The sequence below is a fragment of the Apaloderma vittatum genome, unplaced genomic scaffold, assembly GCF_000703405.1.
Source record: "Apaloderma vittatum isolate BGI_N311 unplaced genomic scaffold, ASM70340v1 scaffold15587, whole genome shotgun sequence".
Lineage (NCBI taxonomy): Eukaryota > Metazoa > Chordata > Aves > Trogoniformes > Trogonidae > Apaloderma > Apaloderma vittatum.
Window position 1 is genome coordinate 15,566 of NW_009725837.1, and position 20,118 is coordinate 35,683.

Here is a 20,118-nt window from a genome sequence, read left to right on the forward strand (position 1 = left end):
GACTTGTCTTGGATTTATGGATCTGCCTCCAATAAAATATTGGGAGAAGCAGGCACGTGTCAAATTCAGTTTACTGAAATCTCCTGTTTCTTTCAAAGATGAGGATTTTTCCCCTGTATTTACAGTTCTCTTTTCTTCTGATACTAGCCTCTAGCCAGCATATATGAATTTATAGGGCCATTCCTGCAGCCTCTCACTTGTGACCTTTTAAAATCAGGACTGTATTTTTTATAGTTAGACAGTGTCTGCACCCACCCCAAGTTGCCTGTGAACAGCCAAAGAACCATTCTCAGCTTTGAACTGGAAAATTTCTCAAAACCCTATCAGCTCACAGTTAGAGCCGGAGACACTTTTGCCACGTTGAGGTGGACTGTCTGATGAACAGGTATTTCAAAAGGCACATGATACTATGGAAATTACTTGAATCTTGGAACACAGGCGTGGTTGCACTGGGTGCCAGCAGTGTTGTATAAATGAAATGGGGCCGCCTCTGCAGGAAGGCTCTCTGGCTTGTTATAAAACTATGCCAGATCAGTGTGCTGGGAGTTTTTATGATATTGTTCCCTCAGTTTTGTGGAAGAACTACATCTTCATTCTAGATACTTGGTTCTGTATCCATTTTTGCTTACATGAATCTAATACAAATTTGATCCTCATCAGGCCTAGCAGATAAGTGATTTCAAGTAGTATGTGTTGCTTTTGTTCCCAGTGTGTACAAATGTACTGAAATACTAATATTTTCTTCTTTCTAGAAAAACCTAAAAACGGGCAGCTTGCTTAATAGGCTTGGGAAACTTATCCTCCATGGGCTATTAGTCTTGTGCTTGACTCTTCTAATAAATAAATTCATCAAGGTAAGCAAATAATTTTTAATACAGAAACTTTTAAAATGTATGGCATTTAAAACTATTTGTTAATCCTGTATAGTAATATCGTTAAATGAAAACTGCAATGAGATTTCACTGCATTTCAGAGACTGCATTTTAGAAATGAAAGATCATTTTATTAATATTTTTTGGTATATAGATTTTAGAGCATTCTTAGAGTGTCATAAATTAACACAAATGATCAAATACCTGTTCGCAACTTGACCCTCACCTGTTATTTAGAACAAGTGTAGGTTTATGCTGCATTCTGATACTGCTAAACAGTTGCAAAGTTTTTCATTGAATTTACTTTTAAATCAATGCAGTTAAAACTGAATACTTGGTATGAAGTATTAGACCATACCATACTTTTAGTTGTTTCTTGTGCACAGAGACGTCTGCAGACAGTGGTTACAGTAACACATTTTCTACTTTTGAGTTTTAATCTCTTCAAGAGAGCTATCTGTTTCAACAGATTAAAATTTAGTGCATATGGAAATTAGAAATATCACAGTAAGATACCATAAGTTAATGAAATAAAAGCTACGGCTGAAAACAACTTGTCCTGGGTAATCTTTATCTATAAAGTAAGGAACTAACCCTAACAGATAATCTAAAAAGTAAATAACTTGCACTGTGGACCACAGAAACATAATGAGAGACTGAATGGTTATGTGATTGCAGAGCACCCTATGTCAGTAAGCCTGTGCTGTTTCACAGTTTCATTTAAAAGATGAAAAACTGTTTACTGTGTGAAGCTTAGGGTTTTGATACTTAAACCATAATTTCCTTTCTTTTCCACCTTCATAGAAAATTCTTAATCTTGAGTCAGATGAACATATATTCAAATTCCTGAAAGCAAAGTTTGGATTTGGGGCAACAAGGTATGATTCAGCTGCAATTTTACTTTTTTGTTTGACTTTGTTAAGTGAAGCCTGCAGGTTGTTCTGATTTAAAATCTTGGTGACAAATGAAGTATTTTTACCTCGTGTTTACGTCATACATTTTTCTTCCTAATAGTCTTCACAACTGTGGCTTTATAGTTGCTTGGGAAAAAAGGAAACTTTGGTCCTTTTTGGCATCAAGTTATGAAATAGGCGATGACCAGGATTATTCTTTTCTCTTTAGAGATTTTGATGCTAACCTGTATCTTTGTGAAGAAGCTTTTGGTTTACTACCATTAAATACTTTTTCAAGACTCTCGGATACATTACTTTTTTACGTCTACGTATTTGTTCTCTTCTTTATGACAGTAGCAGCTGTAATTGTTGCCTTTTGGAACCTCAGGTAAAATATGTTTAAAAATAATACACATTTTCATCAATTTTGCTTCTTTAACAGGCTAAGGAGCTGGTAGGTGAATAGAGCAGCATACAGGATTACTATCCACAGATACTAAGGAAAGGGGATGTATAATAGAGAGATCAGGCAAGATAAGTAACTACCTACTAAAGCTTAAAATGTAAAGGATGTAATGAGACTATACAATGAAACATTCTTCCCTAGATTCCTTCAGGCTCTTTTGTTTGCTGTTAGAAGTTTTACAGTATGTGTAGGGTTGTTTAGTTGGGGTTTTTTGGAAGGAGGGGAAGCAGAGGAAGAGTGTCTTTATGGAAAACAATGTTAGTTTCTTTAGTTCATCATATTTTCCCTGTGCAAAGTACTCCCAATCAATTATTTCCTTGGTGGTATCCTCAAACTGCCCGGAAATGAGCTGGGGTACTCTGTGTGAAGAGGCAGGAGTGGTGGCCTGCAGCTGCATCACTGCTGCCAGTTCTCATAGCTCATCAGTAGGATTTGGGGGAAGTTACAGGACACTAGAAAAAAATTAGTTCTGAACTGCCATTTGAAATAAAAGTAAGTGGTTCATTATAGACACCTCAGTTTCACATTTACAACCTGGACAAAAGTTAGAAGGGATGAAATAAAACTTGATTGAGCAAAAGTTCAAGGAGTGCCTGATGCCACTCACCATAGATTTTATGGAAAACGGGATAAAAGGTTGAGCGAGGGAGGGGATCTAAGACATTCTGTTTCTGAAACTATGCTATGTGAATTGTGAAGTCATAGTCATCTGTAAGGCATTTTGCTACTATTCAATCAGCTTCTTAAAAAATACTCTTCATCAATCAATTTTAGAAACAAACAAAACACTGCAGCTCCTATTTTCTGTAATCTTAAATGTAATCCCAAACGTTACACTGATTTTTACAACTGCCCTGTTATCTCAGTTACCTCCAACCAGAAAAAAAACAGGAAAATCCCACACATTTAAGCATCTTCTGTTGTTTTGATCAGCCCTCTACAAACATTCACAAGACTAGCCACATCAAGCAATAACTAGTCCTTATATCACCTCTTTTCTGTAAATCTACTTCCAATCCACAGCTTTCGTAGCATCCAGATATACCAGCAGAGCCCCACAAAACACAGTTAAATTTCTCACTCTCATCAAAAGCTCTGTGACACTGTGAGAGTGGCTGCTTCAAGCAATCAGCAAAGTATGCCTTTCTGTAAACAATTTGATGTCACTGTAAAACAGCTTGTTTAAACCCGTGGCATTTCCAGAAAACCAGACATTAAAATAAATACCTGATGCTGCATGAACTTGGTGCTATCAAACTTAGTTATGCCATCAACACAATAGAATGTAGTGGACTCAGAAAGATTAAATGTTTTCTAAGATACAGACAACTCTATGAAATGTGTTACAGAACTTCATATAACTCTTCTTATTTCTTATGTTTAATTAGTGGTTCGAAGCAAGTCCAATTGATGGCAAAAATGGAAGAATGTACAGTAACACTGAGACCTGATGCTGCTTACAACTTACTTCACACAGTTCTTTTTGGGTGTCTGGCATTAAGCACAATGAGGTATTTTCCTTTTTAAAATTCTACTAAGGGCTTTTTTAGACAATTGAGTGTATTTTTGTAAGAGTGTAAAATATGCTGACCACAAACTATTAGGATCATGAACCTTCTTAGGGGGCCGGTTAGCTCAGTTAGTTGAGCATGGCGCTAACAACGCCAAGGTCACGGGTTCAATTCCCATTCGGTCCCCATGTGTTGCCTGATATAGCAAGAGGTGGCGTCCCTGGCGACAGGGAGGCGGGATTAAAATGATCTCTAAGGTTCCTTCCAGCCTAGGCCATTCTATGATTCTTTACCTCCTTGGTATGTTTCTGCTTGTATGCATTTTGCAAATTCCTAATAAAAAGAACGTTTGGAAGTTTGGAAGCAAAGATATTCTCAAGACCACCTAACAAAGCACAAAGTCAATCTTTTACTCAGTTATTTCGGAGTACTTTAAGTCCAAGAACAGTGATCAGAATTTCTCTAACGTGACCGCTCTCATCAACATGGCTTAGCAGAGCTCCAGATGATCAGCAAAAATTTGTCTGTGTTCTTCCAGAATGAAGTATCTCTGGACATCCCACATGTGTGTATTTGCATCTTTTGGCCTGTGCAGCACGGAAGTATGGAAACCTGTCCTGAAGGGTGTTCATCTCTACACATCACAGCGGGTTAGTGCTATACTAACAGCATTTCATGAGATTTGGTTTTGCTCCATATCTAAGCTAAATCTAGACTCAGAACTGTAGCACAGTTGAAGTGAGTATTGTTTTACTGCTCTTAAACTGGGTATCTCTGAAGTACATTTGGATAAATTTAGTAAGTAAAACGTATTTTCTAGTGACATATATTAAACAATTCCGTTTAAATACACTAGATGGCAATATAGATGTGGCTGTGAAAAATAATCACAATTTTACTGTTGCGGTCATCATATTAAGCAATCATCAGTGGTCTGAGAAGACCATTACCACCTATGATACTGAGTGATATTTTCTGCTTTGTAGAAGGCGCATTTAAGTGTATCAGTATAAATCCATCATTTGCGATGGGTCTGTAATAAGGAGTTTGTCTGAAAACAAAATCAGAATAGAGTCTTGATTCAAACTCTATAAATTCTACTACATGATAAATATGTCATCAATACATTAAAAATTAGGTCTGTTCAAATAAATGTATCATCAGAATAACCAATTCTTTGTTTTGCTGTTTCTCCTAGATGCATGTGATTAAGTATTCTGTACCAATAATTACATTACTATACATTGCATATAAGGTAAGAAAATTTTTTTCCAATGTTTTGGCATTTTTAGTTGCATGGAATTTCCCTTTTTTCATAAAGAGATGTTTTATAAATAATTGCATACAAGATTTATAGCTGAACTTTTAAAGTTGGGATAGACTAAGTGCAAGTACCTTATTCGTATGAAATTTTATGTAAAGGATCAATTTGGCTCATTTGATCCAAAGAAGTTGTTAATAGATAAAAATGTTTGTCTGGTTGTATCTGTAAGTTACCAGGTGTTAAGTGCATGGTTTTATGTAAGTTATCTGTTTTGGTTTTAACTGCAGGTAAGATGCAGATGGTTAAATTCCCTAATGATTCATTGTAAGAGCAGGAAAAATCATCATGTTGTATAGTGCTGTGCCTTATCTCATATGTTCTAAAGTAGTGAATTGTTAAACTACCCAAGTACTTATATTATCATCCATCTGTCTCCCAAACAATTATAATCAGACTTTTAAATGTAAATACATAAAACATATTTAAAATAATAACACGTACAAGACTATTAGTCTGTCATAGCAGGGAGATTTAGAGCATTAACTTAATCTGTATTTACAAAGATAAAAAAGTCAGGTGCTACTTTGATGGAGTAATTTCTGCAATACCTAATGTGAGATGAGAATATTTCTGTTAAATAATTACCTTCAGAGTAACTCCAGGTGAATTTCACTATTAAAGTTAAAAAGGTAGTAGTAAAGCTTAAGAGTTAAGAAAGCTGCTAATAGAGTTCACTGTGGAAGTGTGCTTCCCCCTTTAAAAGAGTGAAACAAAAAGTTTAAAAAGACTGTAACAGTTCATTTAGTAAAGTTACACTGCTGTATCCCACTTAAATTTTCTTATGATTCTGCTAGAGGGCTATTTAGGATTTTTTTTTCCATTAGTATGCTGGTGAGGGAAGTCATTTACTGTTTCCATCATCTCTAAAAATGGTAGAAATAATGCCATTTCGTTTGACATGGGTGATGCCAAGAGCATGACATTCTAATGGATAGTCCATTGTGACAGATCAGCTAGGAATAATTTTCCTCCTCTTCTTCGTGAGCAGATGTGAAGTTCCTAAATCCTGTCAGATTCAATTCTCAAGTCAACAGAAGTCACTGATTTTTTAGGCTTAAATCAGTCATCAGTTATGCTCAGTCTGCCGGAAAAGCATAATTTTTGTGTTCCTCTTAAAATATCGTTGCTCAAAGTGCTCAGTGGGAATTAAATATGTAACCTCTCAGTACTTTTTGTCTTAAGTCAGTTCTTGCAGTTCAGCTGCTAGAGGAGTGGATGTCTTTGTGTGTGTCTGTTCTGCAAAGCTGTAGGAGTTAGTGAGCCTTCACAAAGGAAGCTGCCTGGCAGGCAGATAAAACTGGTCACCAGATTCCCTGGCAATGGTCAAAATAAAAATTTTTAGAGAGAGATCCAGAAAGTATCCATTGCTTCTGTGAGAATGTATATATATATTGTCTCTCTAAAACTTTTAGAAATCGACAACATTGCAAGTAGATTTTGAAAACATAGACTTCCTTATCTTTCTCATTTCCAGATAGGAGTTTATGTGTTCCTGCAGTGTGACTGCTCAGACTGCATGAGCAGTTTGCTCACTCACCACAAAGTTAACTGGTCATCACGGCTAGTTTTCTTGAACTCGTAGCAGGGTACTGTTGTGTTGCATTGCCTGTTATGGTTACGTTTGTCGGAAGAACTGTTCTTTAGTACCATTCCTCAAAATAGGAGTTTTATGGGATTATTAACCTAATCTTGAATGAGCTAATGAAAGCCTCTTTTGAGGCATTACAGTCCCAAATACATCACTTGAACGATAATTTATTGAAATACACATGCAGCTACCATGCTAGCTGTCTTTCAGACAGCGTGCTTTGAGACCCGTAAGACATCTGTATTTTTATTCACGCAAGTTTTCTTCATGAGGGTAGAACATCTTTTACATAAAGTGGAAGTGGTGGAGCATTCCAACACATGCCTTAGCTGTGCTGCAGATAACACAATTATTATTATGCGGTAGTAAATATTATTTATATTTCACTTCATACTTTTTAAAGGTAGATTTCAGCTGTCTGTGTCCATTGCATTTGACTTCTCAACAGAGTAATACCCATCCATTCATGTTCATACATCGGTCATTCCTAAACAAATTGTTGGTACTTAAAATTAGTTCCTGAGCTTCACCAAGCATACAGTTCCTGGTTTTGTGAAATAATCTTGATTTTTATTTGCTAGTAGACTGTCTATTCATAAAATTTCTCAAACTGCATTTTTATCTTTTTCATGGCCAAGTCCTTTTGTTCCAAACACAGGCATTTCTTGCAGCACATAGCACAACTTATACCAAAGAACTGAGCAGTCTTCAGCTATACTGAAGAGCTCCCTGTATGCATTTATCCTTTAAACCTGAAGTTTGTAAGCATTTCTTCTGTAGAAGAAATGACAAAAGACAATGTTTTTGTTTATTTCTATTTGTAATATCTAATCCTGTTTCTCTAAGGAGATTCTTAATTTTCATTCTTAGGCCAACAGTAGCTCTAAGTAGTACAGCCTTTTCAGTTACACTCAGAGGCGAAAGAATTAATGCATATGCTATTTGAATTCAAAATAACATCCAGTAACAGCAAGCCCTACTACCAAAATTTTCCTCCAGTGTAAACTGCTTGTACTCACTCACGAGTTGTGTTAGCATGACATGGTGACTTGCAAAACCTATTTAGATTAGTTAATGCCACATAATACTCCCAGCAGTCAGTAGATAGCACAGTGTCATTAGCTTCTCAGCAGATTGCAGAGCAGGTTTGCAGCCTGATCTAGAGGCAAATCAGAGCCCATTTCCTTCTGTCTCCACTCTGAAGGACTCCAGGCTCTCAAAATATTTAGCTATCCCAGGTAGGTTAGAAACAAGGAGAGGAAATTTTGATTCCTTACGAGACTCTGCAGTCTCATTTCACAACTGCTTTACTTACTAATCTCTCAAGATGTCTTCCAAAGAGCAAAAATATATCTATTGTAATACTATGGTACTTCCCAAAACTGCAAGTTGTGATACTGCCATGACTATCTTTTAAGTGGTTTTCAATCCAAAGTATTACTTTAGCAACTGTATTAAGTAAACTGGTAAACTAATAAGTATCTTAATTGGTCCAATTATATCTCCTGCTCCCCAGCCCTCCTACATAATTACAGTTTTATTGAAAGAATGCATGTTTTTGCTAAGTAGCTCAGCAGCATCACATTCAGATTCCTTCTGAACTCTTGCCTGGAATATTATCTAAATTGGATGATTTATGGCTTTTTAGACTATCAGGTGGATTTTCTTAGGCTTTTTCCTGTGACATTTCACTTTGCAAGCCAGCAATCCTTATTATCTAAAGAAAGCACGTTTGGAAAAGGTTTCACCATAACATCCTCTGTAGTAAAGACTGATTTAAAGCAGTTAATCATTACTCTTGTCATTATCTCTCTTAATTGGTCCCTTTGCTCCTTGAATATTCACTAGCTCAAACAACAAGAAACCCTTAAGTCTTTGTTGCGTTAGGTTTATGGGGGGAGGGTTAAGCTTTTCAGAATGAATTTCAGTCCTTGCTTCATTCCTCCAGATTTGAGTTACATATTCTTTGTCTTCAGTAAATTTTGAAATGTTTTCCCCCCAAGAGTCTACTAGATGTTGCCATTCAGTCACATGTTTTTCGTTCAGAGGTTCTCTTTTAATTTAAACTTCTGAAATGCCATTCATGGCATCGACAGCACATCTTATGATTTTAACTTCTGATACAACAAAATAATAATTAAAAAAAAGGTAGGAAATCTGTGTGTAAGTTGCCTTTCCAAACTTAACATTAATTCCTGGGGCCTTTCCTTCTCCTGTAATTATAGGGGTTATTTAGTGGCTTGGCTGTGATGTATTAAACTGTTACGTGATGCCTCTTAATCTTGTTCCTTTTCTTAAAGCTTAGTCTGTCAAGAAGTAACTCGAAATCCCTGTGGGGTGCAGAGAGGTTGGACTAGATGACCTGTAAAGGTCCCTTCCAACCCAAACCATTCTGTCATTCATACTGTAATGAAAACCATTAACAGTCATTCTACAGTCCAGAGAACTGAAAGGGTTTGCTTGTGAAGTAGATTCAGCGCACTTGGTGACAACTTTTAGTTTCCCATTGATTTTAAGATACGAACTGATCTTAACTAATAGCGTTCTGGAAACCTCCAGTGAGAGGCTTACCTCTCAGGCTTACCGCAGTGGGTACTTCTGTTCCTTCTGGTCACCTGGCAGGAGCTGCAGATCCCAAACTCTGAAACTGTGTGTTCGTAGTACAATGACAGCCACCTGTCTCTCAGGCAGAGGGTAGATACGCTTATGGCTTGCAACTTATCCACCAGCTGGGCAAGATCAGTTACCAGCTGAGAGGAAATAATACATTTCGACAGACAGACTTTGTTTTGTTCGTTCTGTCTTCAGTTTCTTTTATTTTGTTTTTGTTACAGTTCTGGCCAGGAATAATGGATGAACTGTCAGAGCTGAGAGAATTCTATGACCCAGACACTGTGGAGCTGATGAACTGGATTAAGTAAGAGGATTTTTTCTCTATTTAAGTTAAATGCTATTTGTGTAGATCTAATGTTCTTAGTTGTAGCGTTCTCCTTATTTGTCACAGCTCATCAGTGAACTCTGGTGACCCCTGGAGATAGTTAAGGATGACTGAGCTATCAGGAGGTTGGCATCTTAACGCTGTGGAGAACAGCTGGGTGCAAAGTCCCGCAGAGTGCTCTGCTCCCTACTCTGTCACACTGCTGCACAGCCTGGCTGTCAGGGAACCAGTTGGCTCCATTTTCTCCCATAAGCACACATAGTTTTCCCAGCCAATGTAGGTCAGTTTAGAGGTGTCAGGCTTCTTCCATAATATTACATCTACTTCTTTACATTAATAAAATTATTTCACTGCAAAGGTCTATTTTCATTCACAGCTGCCCTCCCTCCCCCTCCTCAAACCTGGTGTCCTTCACTTTTCAGCTTTATAATTTTAAAAAGTTACAGTTGAAAGGCTGGAAACTCTTTACTCTGCAGTCTGATTCTTGAACTTGAAAATAACGTAGATTGTTTATACTTATTAGAATTAATCCCAACATGTGTTCTAAACTAAACAAAATATTTGTAGCTGGACTTCAATTTGCCATGGCTAAGCATAGGTGCAGATTCTCTTTCCAATCCCACCTCATCACTTCTGCTTTCTCACAGAGCATAGGAAGGTATTTTTTAGGTGGAAACAGTTTGAAACACTGCATATAGAAGATCCTGAGCAAAAGGGCCAGGTAGGCCAGGTTCTCTAGGGGACTGTGAATTTAAGGGATGTGTTGTCTATTAACATACAGTAACAACTAAAAACTTTCAGGTTTAGTTCTGAACAGAGATATTTCTGGGATTTTTATTTATTTGGAACTCTGACAAATATTTTTTAAAAAAAGAATCAGTTCCGTGTTCTGTAAGAAAACATTCAGAAAGTAAACCTGAGCTTACTACATTTAACAGTGAACTACTTGAAGTGTTTCCTTGAAGCCCTGTATTGTGTTTTCATATGCAGTGAACTTCAGAGGAATCAGTCGCCCAGCCAATTCTACCCATAGCAACATATATATATTCTTTAATCCATAACCTAGAGGGAATAATTTAGAAGTAGAATATATTACAACCTTCACTGACTTATTTTGAAAGCAGGGTATGTTTTTTTCCATCAGTTAGAATCTTTGCAGCCATATTGACAAGTTTTTGTGACTAATGTTTACCAGCCAGTTCCATTTAGCACCGCTGTTTTATTAAAAGATGGTAAATGTCTGATAGTTCAGGTCTCCTGTGTACAATATATAGAGTTATATATAGATTTGTACATAAAATATGCATGTGGAGTTATTCCCAGCCATGAACTGGATTTGACTGGACCCGATGAGAGTAATTTTTCATATGTTCTTAGTGCTGAGAATGCTAAGCTGGTGCTTGTCCTCTTTTCATTTTAAGTCATGACAGACAATTACAGAAGGAAATTTTCTACTTAGAATTTATTGTGTTTAGAAATATTATTCCTGTAGAGGAGAGTTAATTATCTATGCTTAAATGCAAGTCAACAAAATTTATGGTAAATTTCTCAAAGTGGAACATATTTTCTTAAGTTTTGTTGTGTAAGAAAGATAATTTACTATACTAACACTTGATAGTTCTGTTGTAGTTAATGATCTGTCAAGGCTGGTGTCAGGAACTAATCATTGATTATTAAAACTCAGTATGAAAAGCTCTAATTTGTCATGTATACCAGTGAATTAGGAATATCTCATCTGTCTTGCAGTCTCTCCAAAACAAAAACCCCTTCTATCTGTTTAGATTTAAATGCTTATTAACTTGTCCAAATACACAATCTGAATAATAGCCAACTATCACTCTGTCCACTGTGAAGTGTGTGCAGATGTTTTTCTTCTACTGTTCCCCTTACGAAAATTACAATAGTGTTTTCAGGAAGATAGACTGGTTTATATCTTTACGATAAAGTTGCTGCGTAGTTTGGGGCTGCATCTGTTGCACAGCACAAATTTTTACGTAGTGACCTCACATATCATACTCTCTTTCTGTTTCCTACCCACCACTTCATTTTCCTAGCTTTTTTTTTTTTTTAAAAAAGAATACAAATAAAAATTCAAGAAGGTCCTGCCAATGAGCCAAGGATAGTTCACAGCTGTATTCCCAGATGGGAGGTATTTTAAAATTCTTAGTTTTGGTCTTTCTCCCTAAGACAACAGGAACAACATGCTCATTTGTGAGATGGGGAAGAATATCAGTAGAATGAGCAAATCAATAGCGTGAACTTCCCTACTCTGTTTACTTCTGGTAAGTGTTTAAGAAGCAATGTCTTCTGCCTTTAAAGGGGAAACCTGTCTAAAATTGTGGAATATTTCATAAGCAGTTACCAAAAAATCATAGAAAAACTTCTTAGAAATCTCAGAAAACAGCCAAAACAGTGAAAAAGTTAACTGAGGCTGAGATTTGGCAGAGCCTAGTTGTGTGTGAACTGTATTTGAATCAGGCGTGGGGGACAAGCATGCAAATTTTTATATTAGTGGTAACCCCACAAATTTCAAAAAAGTTCTTAAGGTTACAAAAATGGGATACCCATGTTTCAATGGTGGTTCTTTCATTTAGTAATTTTTATTAATGGCTCTATTTTAATTTCAAGCCAGCCATAAATTTTAACTCTTCACTCTTGTGTGCATGCCTAATTTTCCAGGGTAACTACACTGAAATCAACACATATTCCAGACTTTAAAGGCAATATTACACTTTTTTTTTAATTATTGTTCTTAAATTCTTGGGTTTATCCTTTGTCATTGATTTGTCAGTAAAACACAGGCATGAACTTGATAGTGCCTGAGACCGAGGTTTATACCAACTGTGTAGGTGCATTCCTTGATGTGAACAAACTATGCATGCATAAAATTGAGGCTGGGACTAACAAATGCATCTTGTTGCTCTTTCTTTGTGGCTGTCATTTTCCATTTTTGCAATTTTTAGTCTTTCCAAACCAGAGGGAAAAAAAAGAACCATGACAGTTTGACCGAATATGCTTTACTGCCTGTCATTTGCAGCTTAACATGTAATATTTTCATACAGCATTCTGCAAATAAAAATACTTTCTTTTAAAGAAAAAAAAAATCTAATGAGACACATTTGAAAACTCCTTTTCAGAAACTCCTTTTCTCAAACATCTTTGCTTTGTAGATTCATACCACCCCCAGGCAGTAGTAGAGGAATAATCTGAGGTTTGTCAGATTTTATGGCTTTGCATGCCAACTAGAGTTCAACTCTGGAGGACTTGTAGTAAAAATAGCCATTTTATTTCTAATGATGTAACTTATAATTGCAACGTTGCCTATTTCTGTAGGGTTTCCTTAGAACCAACTCCCAGTAATTCTTTAGCATCTTAAGAGCAAGAATTACTACCACTTCTAGAGTCTATGCAAGTAAAGCCCTTCTATTTTTAAAGAGTTACTCTTGAGTATTTATGTAATTTTCTAAATTCTTAAGTGTAGGTAAAGAAAGGCTTCATACAATGTATTACATTGCTTAGTCTGCCCATTAGTTCAGCTGTAATTAACTTGTTGAAAGCTTAGAGCTTCAAAAATAAATGAGATTATTTGTTCAAAATGCCATCAGGTCTGCTTGGAATGACATTTAAATTATATAATGTAAATCAGTTTGACCTGTAAGTCCTTGTCATTATTTAGTGACATTTCGCACAGAATAAATTGTTTGCAGGTTGGCCAGTGCAGTATGGAGGTTGGCAGAAAGCTATAAAAAACAAATTATCCTTTCATTTTATACATCATTTGTTCAGACATTTGTAAAAATTGCTTCGTTTTTCTGTAATAGAGAAGTGTCATTCAGGGGTTTGAAGCACATCAGCTGCCTTGGATACAGAGCACAGCAGGTAGTGTGAGACTCAGGTAGGAGCATCAGAGAAGGACGCTCGCGTGAAGTGCGGACATTGCCCTGCACCTGAAAACGACTCCCGAGCTGTCCTCTGGTGATTGACTGGGGAGAGAAACGCTCGGTAACGGCCACCAGCGGAAGGCCTGTCTTTAGGATGTAATTAAGGAGGACAGACATTGTGTGAAGCTCAGTGTCATCTCTGAGCTTCCAGGCACGTGTCCCCAGCAGTGTCACCCCGGGTCAGGTCGGTGGCATTGGCGTTGCCAGGGCAGGGGGAAGGAACAAGAGACGCCTCGCGTGGCGCTGGAGCGCGGGCTGGGCTGGGAGCCATCGGAGCTGCCCCCAGTAAAATATGGACAGAGGTATGTCCTGAGGTGTGCAGTTCTCTAGGACTTCAAACGTGTAAATTGGAGTCTGAGGGACACATCTGCTTTCACCGGGAACACCCGAGTTTGAATTCAGGACCAAGGCCCCTAGGCCAATCTTTTGAAGAGCAAACGAGGGTCACTAGATGCTTCTGAGGTACAGGAGGAGGAGGAAGTGCTGGCAGAACTCCTAATACCTGATACAGAGGGCACCCAGCTATGTTGCACCCCTTCGGGGCAAGAGTGAACGTTTTAGAAAGAGAAGGAATTGAACTCTGTACATCTGTAGCCGTGAGTTACGGATTGAGGGCATTATCCCCATTTCTTCTCGCTTTGTTTTGTAAGAGGCTGCAGGCTGTTTCTTGGCAATGTTTTTGTTGGTTTGTTTGCTTTCTTGTGGTTTTGCCTTTGGTACTTGTTGTTGGGTGTTTTTTCTTAAAAAAACTGATTCTGCAAGTTTCCATTATATGGGGCTCTTCAGTAATCAGAGGTGCCTTGGTACGGCTGGGTCAGGAGCTGAGTGCTGCAGAGCGGCACACAATTTCAGCTAGTCTTAAACACAGAAACGGACTTTTCATGCTAGAAGTTTCCTGGCCCAGGCATCAACACAGAAACATGTTGGAAGTGCTTTTAGAATCAACATTTTCATTTAGGTGTCTAAGCTCTATCAAGTCCCTCTGTGAATCTAGTCCATGTTCTTTTCAGCTCCGTCTAAAGAATTGTGCTTTCCTGCAGTTTGAGATGAGTCCTAGCTGACAGCCTGTCAGGGCCATTATATTTGCATAATATTAAATTCTAAGATGAATTAATTTCTTTTAATGAAACGTTTACTTCATGACACTTGTGGCTTTGAGTATTTTAAGTTAAAAAAAAAAATTCAAAGAGATTAAATATTTTCTGACTCTAAAATGAAACTGGTTTTATGAAATGCTGAAAAACTAGTCTGTCAGTAAACTGGCCTGTTAAAAATACTATCTCTGCCCTTATTAGATGAGATTAATGTACCAGTGTAAGAATATTTAGGAAAGGTTTGTAATTATTAATTCATTTGCTAAGTATAATCTCTTGAAAGGCGATAGTAAAATTTAATACTTGTCTCAACATTTTCAAGCTGATCATGGAACTTAAACGAGACTGAATATATAACTGCAGTTTCAAAAAGCTCCCTAAAGTGCACCCCAAAGAGTCACAGTTATTTCACTACAACAGGTGCCACATGTGCATGTACGTGGATGTTAGGCAGCTATTCACCTTCCTGTCTAATTTCATTTTACTTCATTTCATGTATGCTTCTTTCTGGTCTTTCAGTCTCCATCGAACTTTTCATGGTTATATGCCTACTAAATGCTAGAAAACACTTAAGCATACTACGAGCATTTTTAACTAGCCCCGTTCTAGTCTCTGTTGCCTTGCATTTTTATCTTTCTTGCTATGCCCTTCTGTTGTGTCTTTACATATATTTGAGGGGGGAATATGAGCAAAAAATCATTTTTTTCATTGTGACTATTTAAACAAGCCTGAGACACCAAGACTGTTATTTAGATAACAATTCTTGACACTGACTTTGATTTTCAAATGAGATCACAGTACCAGTAATTGACAGCATTTCTATCTGGCATCTTCTGCATCCCCTTGTCCCGCTTTTTTGCAGCTGGGATGACTTTTTTCATGATTTCTCTCCCACAGTTGTCAGAATAGGAGGATTAATGTCACACGTAACAAAGTTTTCATTTAAAGTGAATGAGTGGTGAATGCCAGGATAGTAACAAGTTTAGCATTCAAATTAAATAATCCATTTTATATGGAATACCTTATAGATCAGACACAAATCTAAGTCACAGTAAGTTTCTTGAAGTACTGAAAGAATTAGGATATGGAAATTCACAGATACTCAGAGGCTATATGAACTCAAGAAATATATGAAATATGGAAGTAGTTTGAACTTTGAAGATCATGTTTTCCCTAAATTTCCTCACAGTGCATAGTAAATTTTTTATTTGCAGTTAGAGAGTATTATTGTGATTTATCTGTTTCATATTTCAAGAAAGCAGTTGCTTGAACAGTTTGCTCCCTGAATAGAGGAGAGACAGAAAAGTATTTTTTCAGTCTTTTTTTTCCTTCTGATCTGTAACAAGCAATGCAAAAATGCCCCTGCAGAGACTTCCTCAGACTTATCAACATTTGTTTAGGTCAAACACTCCAAACACAGCAGTGTTTGCTGGGAGCATGCAGCTATTAGCAGGAGTCAAACTGTGCACTGGACGGACCTTAACTAATCACCCCCATTACGAGGATAAGAATCTGAGAGAGAGAACAAAACAGGTAAGAGCATTCTGATTGTTTAAGCTAATTCTTACCCATGCCAGTGGCTCCATTCCAAAAACCACCAACCTGTAATAGCACATTGCAAATGACATCACGTGCGTTACTCATTGAGCTTACTTTCAGATGCACTTCTGGAATTTAACTTGTGTGAAACTGGTAGTACTTTGAGCATCTGCTACCTCGCTTCTGGCAGCTGGTCTCTGTCTGAACCCGGGGACTCCAGCTAGTTCTGAGTGAACTGGTTTGGGTGCCACTGGTATCAACAGATCCTGCTGCCCAGCTGTGCCGTGAAACCCACACCAAGTGTTTCCTCATTTGCCTGATACTCCCTTCGGTTCCCAGACTAGCAAACAACATTTTACATAGAAAGCACCTTGAGAAAGTCCACACGGAACTGGGGAGATGGTCTTAAACTCTCCTCTTAAACTCTTGCAATTCTGGAAGTTTTGGAGGCATCTGTCAAGGCAGTTCTGCAGTCAGCAGCACCATCCAGTGCTGGTGTAGTCAACAGCAATACCAGTGTGCCTGAGACCCTAAAGCATTTCTTTATTTATTTATTCTTTCTCTGCTTCAACCTAAAGGAATCATGAAAAAGCAAACAAAGAAATAGCTGTAATGTGCCTTACAGCTTAGTTTTCTTCTATAGATTTACCAGATCTATGCCAAGAGATCTCCTGAAGATGTTTACAGAATACTACGATCCTTTGGCACAGACTTTGTGATTCTAGAAGACAGCATTTGTTATGAAAGAAGACACAGTAGAGGCTGTCGGCTACGCGACTTACTTGATATAGCTAATGGCCATGTAAGTATTACATAAAAGAGGTATAAAGAAAGTATGTTTTGCTTAACTTTCTGAAATACAGTTCCTACTTGATGTAGCTTGGGTTATTTCCACTTCATCACGAGTGTGGCAAGTGAAATCTAATGGAGCCTTTAGACATTTTCAGAAGTCACCAAACTGAACACTGCTTGCTTTTAAATGGGATTTGATTTAAAAATAAATAATTTTTAAAAAAAAAAAACTAAAAAGGAGGCATTCAGCCTGGGCAAAATAATCAATTACTGGTGAGCTTCAGGTTAGCAGTGCACAACTAGTGTTCCCCTCCAAAGTGCGAATCCTTCATGGCTTTAGTTCCCTCAGGAGCAGCGGACGGCTCCGTTACTTCGTTGTGTCAGGGGAGTTTTCAGGCCTTGCTGGGGCCAACAGGGAGCCTCTGCAGACCATGTAACTGAAGGCAGATACATGCCTCTGACAAACTGGCTTCATCTGTAATGGAGAGGATACTCTAAGTCTTACTGTTTTAAGGTTATATTCCTCCTCCCATTTGTTTCATACAGTCACTGTTAACAAATCAGGCCAGCCTGATGCTCTGCACGTATTGTCAAGGTTGGTTTTAGCTTCTTGTTATTGCGTGTAACTGCAAATTGACTATTTCATAAATCTGTTCCATTTCATTTCAGATCATGGATGGTTTGGGAGAGAATGAACCTGATTTGAAACCTTCATTGTATCCTCGCTTCTGTGAGGAAGTTAAAAAAAACCTGCCTTCGTATACCATACACTTCACTAGAGTGTTTCAAAACAAAACATTCCATGTTTACAGACTTGCTAAACATAAATAACATTTCCAACTGTGGCTTCAAGTTCAGTATTTTAATGCTAGGACCCACACTAGAAGATGCAGAAGAGGTTTACAAACATGTTACATTTTTAAGACATTTTATATTGATGGTTTCTCATTTAATTATTGTGATTATTATTTTTTTGTAAACACTTTAGTTTTGAGAACATTCTCGACATTGCCAAAATTTTCATTGGTTCATAAATAAATGCTAGCAGGGACCATTTTGACTATGAAGTCTGACGTTCTGAGTATCTAAGATGTAATTGTTTTCCAGTTTTAACTGACAAAAGAGAGACAAATTGAGCAGCCTGCATGACGGCTGCAGAACAGCCAGCCTGTGGAGTTCTGCTTGGCGCTTTGGATTTTTGCTACAAAATTACACCAGTTTGAAGAACGCAGGCCATGCTGCTGCTGTACAGAGTATGCATTATCTGTGTGAATCCTGAAAATAGTCAGAAAATTCAAGTTTTGTCATACAAGCTGATCCTCTTTTACAGATTCTCATGCTCTTTCAGTGCCTCTTTTTTGAATTCTTGGGGAATGTATGCGGATAAGTTTCCAGGCTTGTGAGTGTGATTGCAGAATCAGTGAATGCAGACTTAGCAAACAAGTTTGAAGACTAAAACGCTAATCATTGTCCAGCATTTTTAACGATACAGAAACATACTGTTTTATAACGTTAAGCATTTAATGATGGAGTGTTATGTATTTCGAATGAGAATAAAGGTTGGAGCATGCTTGATACATGTTGCATGTTTGTATCCTCGTAAAATGCTCAGAACAAACAAACAAATTTCTCAGCCTGGATTCTCACAACTCCATTTTCTCTATTTGTTTTATGAACTATAGGGGATCTTCTTTCTCCCCATGTGAATTCTGGTAAGATACCAAAACTGAACACTGCTAACCTCACAAGGGAAATACTAATCTCTAAAATCAGCAGGATTCTTAGGTATTTAAAGTATGTTCAGGTATTAGAGATTTGCTTTATGCTATTTCAGACACAAAGCTCTATATTTTAGCACAAAATCATTGTGTCTTTCCTCTTTATCCTGCAAAATAGACTACAGTTATTTGAAATTGACTTGGAACATAAGGGAAGACAGGCTTTGGGCCTGAGAATTTTGTGATTTGTTTGTATCCTTTGTCTTTTTACCAGCTAGAACTTTGTGAACTGTACTGACTTTCTAAATGCTATGTAGATAATACATGACTTTTGCTGTGGTTTAGCACTGCTTTGGTTTTATACTGAAATTAGAGATTAAATCTGATTGAAAGTGTAACAGTACTCTCCAACTTTAATTAGATATTCACTAGGATCATTTGTTTCTTAGGAAAAACACAACTGTAATAATCAAGTGCCTGTAGGCCAATGTTGAATTAACATTTGAGCACCTATAAGAGTGTTTGTGGCCTGTGCAAATAACTCAGTTATTATAATTGCCACTGCAATTAATTTCTAATGATAGGAAACTTAAAAGTGCTACTGATAGCAAACTCCACATTTAATTTAATCACGATGCATAATGAGATTAGCTTTCACAACTGAGCTCTGCTCCAATTCCAAATGGTTTAAATGTTTTCCCTTTTCAGTTGCACCAAGGTAAATTACTGAAGAGCTGGAGATGGTTATGCCACATGCTCAAACAATTTTACGTGCAGTAAATACTCATCAAACAATGTTCAACATCTTTCTGCACTTCCATGCTAACACAAAAGCAAAGTGTGCTTTAATCAGACTGTGTTTAAATCAAACACTGACCTAAGTACCTAGGTTGTTAAACCGAGCAACTCAAACTCCTGAGTAATTTCTAGCCCATATTCCTTAATGAGGTTGGAGACCACTGTAGTTTAACATAATACAATAATAAAACATTTTAATCAGTATTAAAACTTTAATTAGGTCTGTAATGATGCATGCCTGCTCTCGCTGAAAGCATGGGTCAGTGAATTCCTCAATGAGTGCCTTACAGTAATTGAACACAAGCACACGTAAAGTCTATCTAGGCTGCATTGTCTTATTTTAAAATGTGGTTGTATCTTTCTCTAAAGGTGCAGTAACTTTCCTCTGATTGACATGGAGAGTCCAAGATCCAGTGGTACCCTATCATTTCCAGAATTTACTTGTAGGTAACAACAGAGATTAAGTCACAACTCTAATTATTTTTAAATAGACCTCTTCCAAAAATACAATCTCTAATGTTGCCAGAGGAGAAACTACCAAGTGCAAATTTGTTTTGTTCTGTTTTAGTTGTTCTTTTTAAAAAAATAGACACTAAGCTACCATCGGTCTTGGGAGAGCATAAAAACCAGTGGCTGTTAGCATC

The 20,118-nt window shown here is 37.3% G+C and overlaps 1 protein-coding gene across 1 annotated transcript in view; it reads left to right on the plus strand.

Moving 5' to 3' along the window:
• The window catches only part of DPY19L3 (dpy-19-like 3 (C. elegans)), a 32,642-nt gene extending 14,707 nt beyond the window's left edge, over nt 1–17,935 (plus strand). The window contains exons 9-18 of the mRNA XM_009873074.1: nt 753–854; nt 1,677–1,750; nt 1,995–2,153; nt 3,620–3,742; nt 4,281–4,392; nt 4,941–4,997; nt 9,489–9,571; nt 16,028–16,160; nt 16,810–16,968; nt 17,628–17,935. Coding sequence (XP_009871376.1) covers nt 753–854; nt 1,677–1,750; nt 1,995–2,153; nt 3,620–3,742; nt 4,281–4,392; nt 4,941–4,997; nt 9,489–9,571; nt 16,028–16,160; nt 16,810–16,968; nt 17,628–17,789 — 1,164 coding nt within the window. The 3' untranslated portion in view covers nt 17,790–17,935. The remainder of the gene's footprint in view (nt 1–752; nt 855–1,676; nt 1,751–1,994; nt 2,154–3,619; nt 3,743–4,280; nt 4,393–4,940; nt 4,998–9,488; nt 9,572–16,027; nt 16,161–16,809; nt 16,969–17,627) is intronic.
• Nucleotides 17,936–20,118: the final 2,183 nt, after the last annotated feature.